Source organism: Heterodontus francisci, chromosome 7 (assembly GCF_036365525.1).
Source record: "Heterodontus francisci isolate sHetFra1 chromosome 7, sHetFra1.hap1, whole genome shotgun sequence".
In the NCBI taxonomy this organism is placed as follows: domain Eukaryota; kingdom Metazoa; phylum Chordata; class Chondrichthyes; order Heterodontiformes; family Heterodontidae; genus Heterodontus; species Heterodontus francisci.
The window spans coordinates 11,601,749-11,621,125 of NC_090377.1; the positions used below are offsets into that span (position 1 = coordinate 11,601,749).

The window sequence follows — 19,377 nt, forward strand, 5'->3', positions numbered from 1 at the left end:
GCAACCCCTGCATGCCGTGGTAGGCCGCACCCACCTCCCCGGGATCTCCATGTCAAATTGGCCTTCTGTAACTGCCTCCTGTCCCAGCTGCATTAAGAGCTGACGGCAGAAGGGGTACACATGCCAGAGGCTGCTCTCCCGAAGACCGAGTGGAACTGGGGTAAGCCCTGTCTTTACCTCTCCCAGATGGTGCAGGTGGGCAAGGAGGAGCTCACCAGGAATGAAGGGCGGGATATTTGACAAGGTGACCCACTGTGCAGTGGCCTCCAGGGGGTCCACTGGCAGAAAGGTCCCGCCCACAGTGAGGATTACATTAAATACCCTTAGACACGAAAAATAATTAGCACGCAAATTAATTTAATGAGAGCACAAAAACTAAAGTACATCCATTGCAAACTGTCAGAAATCTTCTAATATCTGGCCTCCAGTATTTCACAGCTTTACTTTGGCCGACAGAATTAAAGTATATTTCAGTGGGTAATGTGATTAATGTGACAATGGAATCTTTCCCTCCATGTAAACTCCTCAGCCCATATTCACAGCCACAACCCTTTCCCCTCCAATTCTACTTCCTTCTGTATCTGCTCCTGGTAAAAACTAGCCCCAATTCAACTTTGAAAATCTCTACTCACTAGCCTTTGGCCCTCCGTTCACCATGACATCTCTGCAGTTACTGATCTGTTCATCCAGACCCTCACCTCCACCTGTGATGCCCTAGACCCCATCAAAAGCATTACTTTCTCTCACCCTTGCCATTTCCCCGGTATGCCCTTCATCTCTGCTCCCTTAAGTCCAAGGGATGCAGACTTGAAAGGATTTGGTGCCCAACTGGTTTAGCCATCCACTGCCAAATCTGGCTGGACCACTTCAAATGCTTTCAGGTTCTGCTGTCGTCAGCTAAAACTGCTCACTAATCCAGGATCGCTCTGTAATGCGAAGATAACCCCACCCCGGCTTCTTCTGTCCGCTGAAAACCAACTTCTTAAACTCGTCTCTCCTGTCTCTTCCACCCTCACCTCCAACAAGGCCAAGGAGTTCATTGACTTCTTTGTCACTAAGATTGAGACCATCCAATCAGCTGCCTTTGCCATGCCCATCCCTTCCACAAGCCCACCTGGCCAAACTTCAAATACTGGTCCCCAACACCCCCGCCACCAACCCCCTGCCCCAACCCTGAACTCGCATCTTTCTCTAGTTTCTCTCCTATCTCCCCTCGTGCCCTCTCTGAGCTCATACTGTCCATGAGACCCACCTCCTGCTCCCTCAACCCTATTCCCACTAAACTGTTGATCACCCAATTCCTTTCCTGGCTCCCATGTCAGCTGGTATCGCTAATGGTTGTGATCTCCAAGTTCTGTCTCAAGGCAAGACTTCTCATCTTCCCAACACCAACATCAATCACCTTAGTGAGCTTCCAACAGATGGGAAAATCAATCGAGAGGCATCTACCTGTACCACACCTGTACCACACCTGTGCCACATGTGCCTTACCCGTACCACATCTGTATCACACCTGTACTACCTGTACTACCTGTGCCACCTGTATTTCACCTGTATCACACCTGTACCACCTGTTATCACACCTGTATCTTACCTGAATCACACCTGTACCACATGTATCACACCTGTATCACATGTTATCGCACCTGCATTTCAACTGTATCACACCTGCACCACACCTGTACCACATGTGCCATACCTGTACCACACCTGTACCACCTGTACCACATGTATCACACCTGTATTTCACCTGTACCCACTTGTATTTTACCTGTATCACACCTGTACCATTTCTGTATCACACCTGTACCACTTCTGTATCACATCTGTACCACACCTGTATTTCATCTGTATGACACCTGTACCACATGTACCACGCCCGTACCACATGTACCACACCTGTACCACATCTGTACCACACCTGTATCATACCTGTACCATCTGTACCACACCTGTACCACATGTACCACACTTGTACCGTCTGTCTCATACCTGTACCACATCTGTACCATATGTACCACACTTGTACCACACCTGTATTACACCTGTACTACCTGTACCACACCTGTGCCACATGTGCCATACCTGCACCACACCTGTACCACATGTATCACACCTGTATTTCACCTGTATCACACCTGTACCATCTGTACCACACCTGTACCACATGTGCCACACCTGTATTGCACCTGTACCACAAAGTGTTAAGTCTAGAATGCTCCCCACATGAAGTGAGTTTCTTCAATGTGCCATGACCTCAGTCAATGAAGTTCTTTTATGAGGTGTAGTCAGTGTTGTAATGTAGGAAACACAGCAAGCTCCCACACACAGAAAGGTGATAATGACCAGCTAAGCTAAATTTTGTAGCGATGTTGATTGAGGGTTAAATATTGGCTCAGCACACAGGGGAGAACTCTCCTGCTCATTTTTGATATAGCAGCCTTGCGATATTTTATGTCTGCCTGAGACAGGACTCTGTTTAGCAGCTCATCTGGAAGACGGCACCTCTGCCCATACAGCACTCCCTCAGTACTGACCCTGGAAGTGTCAGCCTAGATTTTGTGCTCAAGTCTCTAGAGTGGGACTTTGAACTCACAAGTTTCTGACTCAGAGGCGAGAGGGCGAGACGGCAAGAGGGCTACCCACTGAGCCATGGCTGGCCCCTGTATTTGAGCTGATTGGTGGGGTATTGACGGCAGGGGTGGGTTTGGAAGCGCGGATGAGAAGCTTGAAAACAGTGTGTTGGGTCATGAGAGGCCAAGCAGAGCTTTACGATTATTGGGTACAAAGAACACAGGCTGTGGTTTCCGGGGGAGTCAGGGACATGGGTCTGAGGTTCCTGCGAGGTCACGAGATAAAGGTGAGGATCAAAGAGTCAGTTTTATCTGCCCACCCAACTCTGTCCCCCTGCTTGGAGAGAATGGTGCATGTTGGGGGTTTGGGGGGCGGAATAAAATGGAGGATGTGTAAATATGCAGGATTGGGGGGTGGGGGGGGTGGTTTCTGGCCTGTGAATGAGACCCAAACGCCATTTTAATGCACAACTGGTGCCCAATACAGGACCCACTGGAGAATCCATGAGGTTTGGGTTCGACCCCACTTCCCATGACGGTCATTGTCGTTAATTGCATCTTAACTGAGTGTTCAATTGAATTCAGCTGTGGGCATTAACTGGAGATTCACTTGTGCTCCTATTAATAGGAGCATGACCAAACTGTGGTTGTTGGATTTGGAGATGCATGCTTGTAATGAGTGTCTCTGTAAATAAAAGCTTACAAGTATGTAAAGATTGGCTCCAGTTCTATCTTTCACCTCCTGGTTATCTGAAGTGTAGATATCGTCGATGCACCCTGGTCGTTCCCACAGCCAAAGTGGCAGTCTCTCAACCCCATTCCCAGCCTGCAATCGAAATCCCGCTCCCAAAGCTGACCGCATAAAGATTCCCGCAGGGATTAGGCGGGAGACTCACCTGGGAGATGGTGGGAAGGGCCAGGGAGGTAAAATGTCCCCTAGGGCTTCCACCTTACAGTCTTGGCCGTGCATGCTCGTCGCTTGAACCTTCCCACATACCCACCCTGCTCACACAGGTTAAAACCGCAGCTTAAGATGTCATCAATCGGGACAAACAACAAGAGCACTGCAGAGTTCAAATAAATATTTTTTTTTAATGAACACTTAGCTAATATTTTATCACTAATTCCAATATTTTGGCACATCCGAAAGAAACTGAAACTCGAACACGTTGACAGGGGAAGGTCAGCATGTCAAAATCAGAACAACACGCCTTCAACACGGAACATGCTGCTTGTACAATCAAAGTAAAGGAGAGATGGTGACAAGACACGCGTTCTCTCTACATAGAAAAGCAAACTGGAGCAAGACAGGAAGAGCCGCCACCAATGTGTGTCCACGTACTGAACTACAGGGAGCGAACCTGCTGACTGTTACATACACACGCACACACACCAGCATTGTATCCCATTCCCCCATACATTATGTGCACAGTATATGCACATACGCGTATAGTACACACACGTGTACAGTACACTATTCCACGGTAGACTGGCCCTCAGGAGATCCCTGCTCCCGTCTCCCTAAATCCCAAATCCTTCAGTGGCCAACTTCTCTCCCAGCCTAACTCAACAAACCCAAACCTTGACCCTTAACACGCACAGTCTTAAAGGTAATGTGTTTGGCTAAAAGAAAAGTGCAAGAGGCTGGGAAACGAAGGTTGCACCAAAACATGCACATCTTGATGATGTCATGCACTATGATGCATTCCAACACAGTCAGGCATTGGCTATGGAGGGTAACCCCGCCCCCTCAGTGAGACACCACACCCCTTTAATCTGTTGCCAGAAATGTAACCACCCCTTCCCCTCACTCTCAATTCTCTGACCACAGCTTGCATTTATATAGGACATCCCAAAGTGCTTTACAGCCAATGAAGTACTTTTGAAATGTAGTCACTGTTGTAATGTAGGAAACACAGCAGCCAGTTTGCACACAGCAAGATCCCACAAACAGCAATGTGTTAATGACCAGATAACTACGGAGGCACTCCCCTGCTCTTCATTGAAATAGTGGCCATGGGATATTTTACATCCACCTGAGACGGCAGACGAGGCCTTGGTTTAATGTCTCATCTGAAAGATGGCACCTCTGACTGTGCAGCACTCCCTCAGTCCTGCACTGGGAGCGTCAGCCTGGATAATGTGATCAAGTCTCTGGAGTAGGACTTGAACCTTATAATTCAGAGGTGGGTGTGAGGGGAGGAAATGTGAGGGGGGAGGGGTGATGCTAGCCCTACGGTGAACGGGTCCAGTGTCTTGCCCTTAGCAATCCTGCGTTACACCATATTCAAGCAGTTTAACACTCTCTGTGTAAAGAAGCCACATTAATGCCGTGGCTACAAGAGCAGGTCAGAGGCTAGGAATCCTGTGGCGAGTAACTCACCTCCTGACTCCCCAAAGCCTGTCCACCATCTACAAGGCACAAGTCAGGAGTGTGATGGAATACTCTCCACTTGCCTGGATGGGTGCAGCTCCAACAACACTCAAAAAGCTTGACACCATCCTAGACAAAACAGCCCGCTTGATTGGCACCCCATCTACAAACATTCACTCCCTCCACCACCGACGCACAGGGGCGGCAGTGTGTACCATCTACAAGATGCACTGCAGCAACGCGCCAAGGCTCCTTCGACAGCACCTTCCAAACCTGTAACCTCTACCAACTAGAAGGACAAGGGCAGCAGATGCATGGGAACACCACCACCTGCAAGTTCCCCTCCAAGTCACACACCATCCTGACTTGGAACTATATCGCCGTTCCTTCACTGTCGCTGGGTCAAAACCCTGGAACTCCCTTCCCAACAGCACTGTGGGTGTACCTACCCCACATGGACTGCAGCGGTTCAAGAAGGCAGCTCATCACCACCTTCTCAAGGGCAATTTTGGATGGGCAATAAAGGCTCGCCTGGCCAGCGACGTTCACATCCCATGAATGAATAAAAAGAAATAGTATTTACAGCACAGCGCCCAACTGGTCCGTGCAGGTGTTTATGCTCCACATGAGCCTCCTCCAAATCCTTCATCTCACCTGATCAGCACTTCCTTTTATTCTTTTCTCCCTCATGTGTTTATCCAACTTCCCTTTAAATGTATCGATACTATTCACCTCAACTCCTCTCTGTGGTCTCAGGTTCCACATTCTCACCACTCTCTGGGACAAGAAGTTTCTCCTGAATTCCCTATTGGATTTATTAGTGACTGTTTTATATTTATAGCCCCTATTCTGGTCTCCCCGACATGTAGAAACTTTTTGTCTAAATCTACCCTATCAAACCCCTTCATAATTTTAAAACTTCTATCAGGTCACCCTTCAGCCTTCTCTTTCCGAGAGAAAAGAACCCCAGCCTGTTCAATCTTTCCTGAGAATTACAACCTCTCAGTTCTGATATTGTTCTTGTAAATTCTGGTATCTTTAAACTTGCCCATCTTGACCCTGTGCCCTCTTGACCTGAGATATCCGAATGCATTGTTTATTATATTTTCTTTCTCTGCCGCGTGTTTTATGGGCTAAATGCTGCAGATGCCATGCCTGGGAATGAAAGCACATGCTCACTTTAGGACAATTAAACCCGCCATTTGCATTTACTCCAACCATTTCCTTCAACAACCTGAGCTGGGATTCTTAGTGAATTTTTTTTTTTAAAAAGCTGTCGCTTAAGGAATTAAAAATTTAAGGCCTACACCGATCCTGTCTACCCGAGGCCTACACCAATCCTGTCTCTCTGAGGCCTACACCAATCCTGTCTGTCTGAGGCCTACACCAATCCTGTCTGTCTGAGGTCGACACCAGGCCTGTCTGTCTGAAGCCTACACCAATCCTGTCTGTCTGAGGCCTACACCAGGCCTGTCTGCCTGAGGCCTATACCAGGCCTGTCTCTCTGAGGCCTACACCAATCCTGTCTGTCTGAGGCCTACACCAATCCTGTCTGTCTGAGGCCTACACCAGGCCTGTCTGTCTGAGGCCTACACCAGGCCTGTCTGTCAGAGGCCTACACTGACCCTGTCTACCTGAGGTCTACACCAATCCTGTCTACCTGAGGCCTACACCAATCCTGTCTGTCTGAGGCCTACACCAGGCCTGTCTACCTGAGGCCTACACCAATCCTGTCTGTCTGAGGCCTACACCGATCCTGTCTACCTGAGGCCTACACCGATCCTGTCTACCTGAGGCCTACACTGATCCTGTCTACCTGAGGTCTACACCAATCCTGTCTACCTGAGGCCTACACCAATCCTGTCTGTCTGAGGCCTACACCAGGCCTGTCTACCTGAGGCCTACACCAATCCTGTCTGTCTGAGGTCTACACCAATCCTGTCTACCTGAGGCCTACACCAATCCTGTCTGTCTGAGGCCTACACCGATCCTGTCTACCTGAGGCCTACACCAATCCTGTCTGTCTGAGGCCTACACCAATCCTGTCTGTCTGAGGCCTACACCAGGCTTGTCTGTCTGAGGCCTACACCAGGCCTGTCTACCTGAGGCTTACACTGATCCTGTCTACCTGAGGCCTACACCAATCCTGTCTGTCTGAGGCCTACACCAATCCTGTCTGTCTGAGGCCTACACCAGGCTTGTCTGTCTGAGGCCTACACCAATCCTGTCTGTCTGAGGCCTACACCAGGCTTGTCTGTCTGAGGCCGACACCAATCCTGTCTGTCTGAGGCCTACACCAGGCCTGTCTGTCTGAGACCTACACCAATCCTGTCTGTCTGAGGCCTACACCGATCCTGTAAATGAGGCCTACACCAATCCTGAGGCTTCTGTCAATTCCTTCTGCCTGTCCCTATTGTCAGTAGGGCTGAGCGATACCCTCACCTCCTGCGTCAGAAAGTTATGTGGTTCAAACCCAGTGTCGGCTTTGAGCAGATAATGTGAGCTGACACTTCAAAGCTGGCTGTGGTTTGCTACCTGTAACTTTTTAAAAATGCCTTTGCGTAAAGTTCATGAAAATAATTATTTAATAAATGATCTTTAGACCCCTCCCCTGTTGAACTGGCGATCTGAGGAAAGTAAGTTGCTGCATTTAGTGACTGGAGTAAAATTTAAGATTAAAAGGGGTGACATGGGGGAGTGGGGAGAGAGGTTGACAACCCTTGCTGCATGTTTCCCTGGAGATTTCGTCACATGATTTCCTGCCTCCAACTGTACCACCTGGTCAAAGGGTCTTAACCCTACACTCAACAATATTTTTATAATCATTAAAATTATTGAAAGAAAGAGAGAGAAAAGCTCGCAATGTTTTAAATTTACCCCCCATCTCCATCATTTTTTTTTCTCCTGAGTATTTTTTGCTGTCAGCATGTGTCCTTTACTCTCTCGACAGTCCAGGACAATGGTGGAGGGTTGGAAAACCCTAAAGGTTTAAAATGATTAAAGGATTTGATGGGATAGAGAGAAACTCTTTCCTCTGGTAGAAGACTCTAGAACAAGGGAGCATAACCTTAAAATTAGAGCTAGACCATTCGGGGGTGATGGCAGGAAGCACTTCTTTACAGAAAGGGTAGCGGAAATCTGGAACTCCCTCCCCTAAAAATCTGTTGAGGCTGGAGGTCAACTGAAAATTTCGGAACTGAAATTGATAGATTTTTGTTGGGTCAGGGGATTCTGGGTCACGGAACGAAGGCAGGTCAATGGAATTATGATCCAGATCAGCCATGATCTCGTTAAATGGTGGGGCAGGCTTGAGGGGCCGAATGGCCTCCTCCTGCTCCTGTTTCTTATGTCCTCGTGTTGCCCTTCACAATCACTTGCTGGAGGCTCAGAGACCCTGCAGATTGCGGCCAACGTTGGAAATCGCTCACTTGTGCGGGAGGTGGCCCCTGGGGAGAGGATGGTGAGGAAGGGTCTAACGGCAAGTTTTTACTGTTTTCCTGGAATCCCACACACGATAGGCTATTTGGGAAAGAACGTGGGGAGAATTCGACTAATTGGACAGCTCCTTCAAAGAGCCGGCAGGGGGACGATGGGCTGAATAGCCGCCTTCTGTTCTGTGAGATACAAGAAAATCTCACCGCACACCCCCAGTGTCCGTGTGATATTTGGAGATCAAGAGAGGACAAATCAAGAAGCAACGTCATGGGCAGAGGGAAGTCATGTGGCAGAATATTCCAGAATATCTCCAACCAGAGATTGGCAACCCCACGGTCCTACTACGTATGTTCTAGATTTCACTAAGTCTACCCACTCAGGTCAGTTCACAGATGATGGCTTAAACCTCCAACTGAGATACTTTCCCCCAGGCATCAATGAACTTGCATTTATATAGCGCCTTTCATTATCTCAAGACGTCCCAAAGCGCCTTACAGCCAATGTAGTCATTGTTGTAATATAGGAAATGAGGGAGCCAATTTGCTCACCGCACGATCCCATGAACAGAATCACAGAATTGTTACAGCACAGAAGGAGGCCATTCGGCCCATCGTGTCTGCACCTGCTCTCCGAATGAGCAATTCACCTAATGCCATTCCCCTGCCTGCTCCCCATAACCCTGCACATTTTTCTGTTCAGATAACAGTCTAATTCCATTTTAAATGTTTCAATTGAAAACCTGCCTCCACCACATTCTCAGGCAGAGAAATGTGAAGTGATTCATTTCGGTAGGAAGAACATGGAGAGACAATATCGAATAAAGGGTGCGTGAAAAGTTTTCCCTCATGTCACTTTTGCTTCTCTTATCAAATACTTTAAATCTGTGCCCTTTCATTCTCGATCCTTTCACAGTGGGAACAGTTTCTCTCTATCTGCTCTGTCCAGACCCCTCATGATTTTGAATACCTCTATCAAATCACCTCTCAGTCTTCTCTTCTCCAGTCCTCTGGCACCACCCCTGAGTCTAGGGAAGACTGAAAAATTATGGCCAATGCCTCTGCCATTTCCACTCTCACTTCCCTCAGCATCCTTGGATGCATTTCATCTGGTCTTGGTGCATTATCAACTTTAAATATAGACAGCCTAATACGTCCTCCTTATCAATTTTAAATCCTTCTTAGTGTCTAATTACCTCCTCTTTCATCGTGGCCTGGGTTGCATCTTCTTCCTTGGTAAAGACAGATGCAAAGTATTCATTTAAGACCATTTAAAAGAAGTGTGAAAATGTTATTTACTTATTATTAAATTTATAATATAACACCCGCAGAGCTATAGGTGCCAGCTTTGGAAGGTGGGGAAATAGGGGGAAAAAATTGGAATTACAGACAAAATGGCAGAACCTTATCCGGCTTGATTCTGGAGGACGTGTCCAGTAACACTTCGATTATAAACTCCCCCATCCTTGTTGCCAAATACCAACCTCCTTCCTGGTCATGGCCTTGACCCCTCCCTATCTCTGTAACCTCCTCCAGCCCTACAACTCTCCAGGATCTCTGCACTCCTCCAATTCTGGCCTCTCGAGCATCCCCGATTTCCATCGCTCCACCATTGGCGGCCGTGCCTTCAGCTGCCTGGACCCTAAGCTCTGGAATTCCCTCTCTGCCTCTCTCTCCTCCTTCAACATGCTCCTTAAAAACCTAACACACTTGACCCAATATCTCCTTACGTGGCTCGGTGTCATATTTCTTTGGATAATGACTCCTGTGAAGCGCCTTGGGACATTTTACTATGGTGAAGGTGCTATATAAATGCAAGAACTTGTTGCTGTAGTTGGACACTGAGATTACTAAATGCAGGGAGCAGGGGTGGGAGTTCGGTAGATCCCGCCATCTTAAAGGACACAATACACACACACACATGTACACACACATACACCCATACACACACTTACACAGGTCCACATGTGCGCGCATGCACGCACACTCAAACACACACACACACATGCATACTCACGCGTGCACACACGCACATGCATACACATGGGAAGCTACCTCCAGTTCTCCAATTAGATTGCATTAAAGATAGGGGTTGCCAATTCTCCTTGCATGTATTTCCGGAGATGTCATCCCACGACCTTCCACCTCTGACCTCTCTGCTCCCCTACACTGCCTGCTATTGGTCAATCTTCTCAGTTACCCACAGCCAATTACAAATCGAACAGACTCTTTGTTAACCAATTGGATGATTCTGAACCATCCATCAAAATCCCTACAACACTGCCAACTCCCCAATTTCCAATATTTTCAGAACTAATAAACAAAATCAAACCAAAAAATGAGAAACCAACACCCATTTTTAAAAAAATAAACTTGCCCTACGATTATTTTCTCCTGGGTTTTGTTTCATAAGATGATTACCCGACAGAATAATCTTTAATTCCTGGAGAATCCAGGGCAATCCTTGTGAGATGTAACCCGAGTCAAAATCTTTGATCCTCGCTGGACACAGTAACGGGAGGCAGATTCAACCATGCTGCCTTCTGATGGCTACAGAAACATAAAGTCAATATTTATACAGATGGCTTAATATGGCAGAGATAGCCCCACGTTCTCTCCTAATGCCAGGCCACTACCATTTTTAAAAAATGTGACCAAATAAAAAGATTCACGTTTAACAGTTCATATTTACAGGCACATTTCCCTCCACACGCACACACACATGGCTTGGTAACATGCAAAAAAACTCCGCCTGGCGACAGTGACTGGGAATGTCCATCGGAGGTCCCTCATTCCCTTCGAGTTACTGGGGGTTTGGGTGTCGGAGGGGAGTTACAGGCTGAATGAAGTGTTGGAAGGTGTTGCCTTATCGGGGAATCTCCTCCGTTCTGGTATCTGTGCCACGTACTCGCAGTCTTCTCCATTATGGGGTAAGGAGCGAGAGACGGGGAGACAGTGGAGCAAAATGAAAGCCTGTAGCATCGACCCCCAATCCGGACTCGTTTTCTCTCTCTGCGAATTTTTTACGCTCAACGCTATTTATTTTCTTGCTTTGTTCTGTAAAACATCCGCCACCCACAATGGATTAAAACGTAGACCTTGTAAAAAAAAAGGATCTATTGAGTTATGAGATCCATCACCATTCTTCTCTGCTCAGGTTTTTGTTTCAGGAATTGGTAGGCCCGAACAGCCTGCGTAAATTTGCGTCTGCTTTTCAGAAACGTCCAAAGGGAGCAACGGCGGGGAAGAGGCAAAATCCTAGCCCGCTTTCAATCGTGTCAGACAGATATATATGTATATATTACTTTTTTTGCTGATGAAAGGTTCACATCGATTGTGTTTTTGTGGCAAGATTTATGTTTTTTTTATCTCACTGCACTCACTCCCTTCCCTCCTTTAATGCGGCACCGACAGCGAGAATTCTTTTTTTCTGCCTCCTCTTCCGTGTGGCCTCACACGCGGACAGCTGGGGCGGAAGCTGTGAGGGGTACGGTGGAGCCGCAGTCGTAGTCTACATCGATCATGGTCTGCGCGCTTACGCTGAATCCGCCAGAGGAGGCTCCCCCGGTCTGGCGGTCTCGAAAATTCTGAATGTAGCTCTGAGGGACAAGAAACAGAGAAGTGACAAATAAAAAGATAAGCACTTGCATTTCTATAGCGTCTTGATCGGCCACAGGACACTTACAGCCCATGAAGTACTTTCTTTATGATGTGTCCTGACTGTCGTAATGCAGGAATAGCAGCACCCAATTTACGCACAGCAAGTTCCCACAAATAGCAATGAGATAATGACCAGGTAATCTGTTTTTGTGATGTTGGTAGAGGGATAAATATTGGCTGGGACACCGGGGAGAACTCCCCTGCTCTTCTTCAAAATAGTGGCCTTGGGATCTTTTACATCCACCTGCGAGGGCAGACGGGCCCTGGGTTTAATGTCTCATCCACATTATGGCACCTCCAACAGTGCAGCTCTCCCTCAGTACTGCACTGGAGGGTCAGCCATGATTTTCGCACTCGAGTCTCTGGAGTGGGACTTAAACCCACAACCTTTTGACTCAGAGGTGAGAGTGCCACCCATTGAGCCACAGGTGATGGCCACCCTGGTGTTAGCGTGATGTTTTATAAAATAAACAAATAGGAAATAACAGATCCCCGACACAACACAGAAGAAGTCATCTGCTCACATGAGGCTTGCCAACTGTAGGTGGGCTGATTCCTGGAGGTTTTTATCATGTGACCTCTGCCAGAGGCATGATCTCCTTCTGCTGAATGATCTCCTTCTGTGCCAGAATTAACTCTATGACTCTAATATATAACTTTCAATGAAAGTGAAAAAAATATAGAATTAATGCCTTTTCCAGGCATTGCTTGCAGCAGGGTCCAGGATATAAATCTTGAATTTCGGGAGACTCAAGGAATCTCCTGTCCAAACTCCAATGGATTCTCGAATGGCAAGGATGCATCAAATGTTTTATCAGATAAATCTTATAAATTATCATGTCCGGGGCATGACAAACTCCGGGGACCCCCTGTAAATACTGACACTCTCCCGAGGACCCTCCTGTAAATACTGACACACTCCCGAGGACCCTCCTGTAAATACTGACACACTCCCGAGGACCCTCCTATAAATACTGACACACTCCCGAGGACCCTCCTGTAAATACTGACACACTCCCGAGGACCCTCCTGTAAATACTGACACACTCCCGAGGACCCTCCTGTAAATACTGACACACTCCCGAGGACCCTCCTGTAAATACTGACACTCTCCCGAGGACCCCCTGTAAATACTGACACACTCCCGAGGACCCCCTGTGAATACTGACACTCTCCCGAGGACCCTCCTGTAAATACTGACACACTCCCGAGGACCCCCTGTAAATACTGACACACTCCCGAGGACCCCCCTGTAAATACTGACACACTCCCGAGGACCTCACTGTAAATACTGACACACTACCGAGGACCCCCTGTAAATACTGACACACTCCCGAGAACCCCTGTAAATACTGACACACTCCCGAGGACCCTCCTGTAAATACTGACACACTCCCGAGAACCCCTGTAAATACTGACACACTCCCGAGGACCCTCCTGTAAATACTGACACACTCCCGAGGACCCCCTGTAAATACTGACACACTCCCGAGGACCCCCCTGTGAATACTGACACTCTCCCGAGGACCCTCCTGTAAATACTGACACACTCCCGAGGACCCTCCTGTAAATACTGACACACTCCCGAGGACCCCCTGTAAATACTGACACACTCCCGAGGACCCCCCTGTGAATACTGACACTCTCCCAAGGACCCTCCTGTAAATACTGACACACTCCCGAGGACCCCCTGTAAATACTGACACACTCCCGAGGACCCTCCTGTAAATACTGACACACTTCCGAGGACCCCCTGTAAATACTGACACACTCCCGAGAACCCCTGTAAATACTGACACACTCCCGAGGACCCTCCTGTAAATACTGACACACTCCCCGAGGACCCTCCTGTAAATACTGACACACTCCCGAGGACCCCCTGTAAATACTGACACACTCCCGAGGACCCTCCTGTAAATACTGACACACTCCCGAGGACCCCCCTGTAAATACTGACACACTTCCGAGGACCTCCTGTAAATACTGACACACTCCCGAGGACCCCCTGTAAATACTGACACACTCCCGAGGACCCTCCTGTAAATACTGACACACTCCCGAGAACCCCTGTAAATACTGACACACTCCCGAGAACCCCTGTAAATACTGACACACTCCCGAGGACCCCCTGTAAATACTGACACACTCCCGAGGACCCTCCTGTAAATACTGACACACTACCGAGGACCCCCTGTAAATACTGACACACTCCCGAGAACCCCTGTAAATACTGACACACTCCCGAGAACCCCTGTAAATACTGACACACACCCGAGGACCCCCCTGTAAATACTGACACACTCCCGAGGACCCCCTGTAAATACTGACACACTCCCGAGAACCCCTGTAAATACTGACACACACCCGAGGACCCCCCTGTAAATACTGACACACTCCCGGGGACCCCCCTGTAAATACTGACACACTCCCGAGGACCCCCTGTTAATATTGACACACTCCCTAGGACCCTCCTGTAAATACCGACACACAGCCAGGGACCCCCTGTAAATACTGACACACCCCCAGATCCCCCCAGTAAATACGGACACACTCCCGAGGACCCCCTGTAAATACCGACACACACCCAGGGACCCCCAGTAAATACGGTCACACTGACAGGGACCCCCAGTAAATACTGACACACTCCCAGGGACCCCCTGTAAATACTGACACACTCCCGAGGACCCCCTGTAAATACTGACACACTCCCGAGGACCTCCCTGTAAATACTGACACACTACCGAGGACCCCCTGTAAATACTGACACACTCCCGAGAACCCCTGTAAATACTGACACACTCCCGAGAACCCCTGTAAATACTGACACACACCCAGATCCCCCCTGTAAATACTGACACACTCCCAGGGACCCCCTGTAAATATTGACACACTCCCAGAGCCCCCCTGTAAATACTGACACACTCCCGGGGACCCCCTGTAAATACTGACACACTCCCAGATTCCCCCAGTAAATACTGACACACTCCCAGATTCCACCAGTAAATACTGACACACTCCCAGATTCCCGCCAGTAAATACTGACACACTCCGAGATTCCCCCCAGTAAATACGGCCCCCCCCCCAGATCCCCCTTGTAAATACTGACACACCCCCAGATCCCCCCAGTAAATACTGACACACCCCCAGGGACCCCCTGTAAATACTGACACACTCCCAGATCCCCCCTGTAAATACTGACACACTCCTAGGGTTCGCCTGTAGATACTGATACACACCCCAAGACCCCCTGTAAATACTGACACACTCCTAGGGTTCGCCTGTAGATACTGACACACACCCCAAGACCCCCTGTAAATACTGACACACTCCCGAGGACCCCCTGTAAATACTGACACACTCCCAGGGACCCTCTGTAAATACCGACACACACCCAGGGACCCCCAGTAAATACTGACACACTCCCAGGGACCCTCTGTAAATACTGACACACAGCCAGGGACCCCCAGTAAATACTGACACACGCCCAGGGACCCCCTGTAAATACTGACACACTCCCAGGGAGTCCCTGTAAATACCGACCACACCAAGGGACCCCCTGTAAATACCGACACGCACCCAGATCCCCCCCAGTAAATACTGACACACTCCCAGGGACCCCCTGTAAATACTGACACTCCCAGATCCCCCCAGTAAATACTGACACACTCCCAGATCCCCCCAGTAAATACTGACACACCCCCAGAGCCCCCCTGTAAATACTGACACACTCCCAGGGACCCCCTGTAAATACTGACACACTCCCAGGGACCCCCTGTAAATATTGACACACTCCCAGAGCCCCCCTTTAAATACTGACACACTCCCGGGGACCCTCCTGTAAATACTGACACACTCCCGAGGACCCCCTGTAAATACTGACACACTCCCGAGGACCCTCCTGTAAATACTGACACTCTCCCGGGGACCCTCCTGTAAATACTGACACACTCCCGAGGACCCCCTGTAAATACTGACACACTCCCGAGGACCCTCCTGTAAATACTGACACACTCCCGAGGACTCCCTGTAAATACTGACACACTCCCGAGGACCCTCCTGTAAATACTGACACACTCCCGAGGACCCTCCTGTAAATACTGACACACTCCCGAGAACCCCCTGTAAATACTGACACACTCCCGAGGACCTCCCTGTAAATACTGACACACTACCGAGGACCCCCTGTAAATACTGACACACTCCCGAGAACCCCTGTAAATACTGACACACTCCCGAGAACCCCTGTAAATACTGACACACTCCCGGGAACCCCTGTAAATACTGACACACACCCAGATCCCCCCTGTAAATACTGACACACTCCCAGGGACCCCCTGTAAATATTGACACACTCCCAGAGCCCCCCTGTAAATACTGACACACTCCCGGGGACCCCCTGTAAATACTGACACACTCCCAGATTCCCCCAATAAATACTGACACACTCCCAGATTCCACCAGTAAATACTGACACACTCCCAGATTCCCGCCAGTAAATACTGACACACTCCGAGATTCCCCCCAGTAAATACGGCCCCCCCCCCCAGATCCCCCCAGTAAATACTGACACACCCCCAGGGACCCCCTGTAAATACTGACACACTCCCAGGGCCCCCCTGTAAATACTGACACACTCCCAGGGACCCCCTGTAAATACTGACACACTCCCAGGGACCCCCTGTAAATACTGACACACTCCCAGATCCCCCCTGTAAATACTGACACACTCCTAGGGTTCGCCTGTAGATACTGATACACACCCCAAGACCCCCTGTAAATACTGACACACTCCTAGGGTTCGCCTGTAGATACTGACACACACCCCAAGACCCCCTGTAAATACTGACACACTCCCAGGGACCCCCCGTAAATACTGACACACCCCCAGAGCCCCCCTGTAAATACTGACACACTCCCAGGGACCCCCTGTAAATACTGACACACTCCCTGGGTTCCCCTGTAGATACTGACAAACTCCCCGGGACCCCCTGTAGATACTGACACACTCCCAGGGACCCCCTGTAGATACTGACAAACTCCCCGAGACCCCCTGTAAATACTGACACACTCCCAAGGACCCTCTGTAAATACTGTCACACTCCCAGGGATCCCCTGAAAATATTGACACAGTCCCCGGGACCCCCTGTAAATGCTGACACACTCCCAGGACCTCCTGTAGATACTGACACACTCCCAGGGACCCCCTGCAGATACTAACACACTCCCCAAGACCCCCTGCAGATACTGACACACTCCCAGGGATACCCTGTAAGTACTGACATACTCCCAGGGCAGGGCAGGGCAGTCCCATGCAATAGACTTTTAATTAGGTTCACTGACTGCTGCCTGTAAATTTTGCGGCCTGGACGTGTCGGTGTTCCATGTATATACGGAGTGTGCGAGGTTGCAGCCCCTATTTGAGTATTTAAAGGCGCTGCTCCTCAAGTTCTGGCTGCACTTCAGCCCCACACTCCTGATCTTTGGGCACCTGGTGCGGAGGGGCTTGGGCCGGGAGGAGGATCTCCTCGTCGGTCTGCTCCTGGGCCTGTCCAAGGTGACAATTCACAGGCCCCGACTGCGGACCATCGGGGGGGGGGGGGGGGGTCCGTCCACCCTGATTGCCTGCCCCTATTCCGTGGTTACGTTTGCACCCAGTTGTCCCTGGAGAAGGAGATGCAGTGCCCGCCGGTACGCTTGAGGCGTTCCGCAACCGCTGGGCACCGCAGGGGCTGGAGTGCATCATCGATGCCGAGAATGCTATTTTAATTTGAAGTTTTGTTTTATTTATTCAATTTGAATAAAGTTATTTATTTATAAAATGTATATAAAAGGGGGGCCTGGGGAATAAATGCCCCCCTTGACAAATAATGTATAAAAGGGGCATGGGGTATAAAGGCTTCCTTAAAAAGAAAGAAAAAAAAGGGGTAAGATACAGAGTAAAGCTCCCTCTACACGATCAGGAGTATATTTGAATCAGCGAAGGGGAAGTGAATCCTTTTTAAGATTTAAATAATTGGCAAAGTAACCAGAGGGGGAGATGAGAATTTTTTCTACTCAGCGAGTTGTTGTGATCTGGAATGCACTGCCTGAAAGGGCGGTGGAAGCAGATTCAATAGTAACTTTCAAAAGGGAATTGGATAAATACTTGATGGGGAAAAATTTACAGGGCTCTGGGGATAGAGCAGGGGGGAGTGGGACTAATTGGATAGCTCTTTCAAAGAGCCAGTACAGGCACAATGGGATGAATGGCCTCCTTCTGTGCTGTAAGATTCTCCGGGTGCTTGAGTTCAAGAGTAAAATGCCTTCGGTTGACGAACTGACATGTACTTTACACTGACTGGTTCCGCTGACCCCCGATTCCTAATTTGTTGGTTGTATGTTCTTAAACTCTCACTCAGGGGGACAATCGTGTTCTTCTACACTGACCCCATTGGTCAGTTGCTGCAGGCTAGTTCTCCCTGTGCGGGAAGGCACAAGCCTTCTCTCGGCCTAAGCCTTGCCAGCTCTGGTCAGCATGTATTCCTGGAGCTTTCAAAATGGAGGCCACAAAATGCGGCCCGAGTCCGAACGCGCGCAGGATCCCGAAATGATATTCTTGATCCACTCTGTCGAATGCCTTCTCCTGATCGAGGGAGAGAAAGGCGACCGACTGACCAGTCCTGTGGGAAAAATGGATCAGGTCCCGGACCAGGTGGATGTTGTCCTGGATGGACCGGCCCAGGACCGTGTAGGACTGGTCGGGCTGGATCATGTGGGCCAGCACGGAGCCCAGGTGGGTAGACATAGCCCGGGCAAAGATCTTATAATCCGTGCTGAGGAGGGAGACCAGATGTTAGTTCTTAAGCAGGCAGAGATCGCCCCTCATGCGCAGCAGGACGATGACCGCCCTGCGCCACGAGAGGGGCATCTCCCCGGTCACCAGGCTTTCCCCTAGGACCCGCGCGTAATTGCCCACCAGCACATCCTAGAATACCCTGAGGAACGCCATGGTCAGCCCGTCTAGCTCCGGGGATTTGCTCTTCAAGAGCTGGTGGAGGCCGCCTGTCAGCTCCGGCAACGTGAGCGGAGCCTCCAATCCTTCAGCACCCTCCATTCTGACCTTTGGCAGGTCCTCCCACAACTCTGTGCACGCCCTCGCTGGATGGATCCAGAGAGAACAATGCACTGTAATAAGTACGGACCAGGAGGCGCATTCCCTCCGGATCCGTGATGGAGGATCCGTCGTCGGCCAGCAGCTCAACGAGCTGCTTACGGACCCCCCGAATTTTTTTACGGCAACCCCTGCATGCCATGAGGAAGTCACGGAGTTCTGCAGTAATGATGAGATGAGACTCGGTGG

The 19,377-nt window shown here is 49.4% G+C and overlaps 1 protein-coding gene across 3 annotated transcripts in view; it reads right to left on the bottom strand.

Moving 5' to 3' along the window:
- Positions 1-3,681: 3,681 nt before the first annotated feature.
- The window catches only part of tmem198ab (transmembrane protein 198ab), a 152,065-nt gene continuing 136,369 nt past the window's right edge, over positions 3,682-19,377 (bottom strand). For all 3 annotated transcript variants that reach the window (XM_068034790.1, XM_068034792.1, XM_068034791.1), the window contains one exon: positions 3,682-11,977. In XM_068034790.1, the coding sequence (XP_067890891.1) occupies positions 11,831-11,977 (147 nt within the window). In that variant the 3' untranslated portion in view covers positions 3,682-11,830. The remainder of the gene's footprint in view (positions 11,978-19,377) is intronic.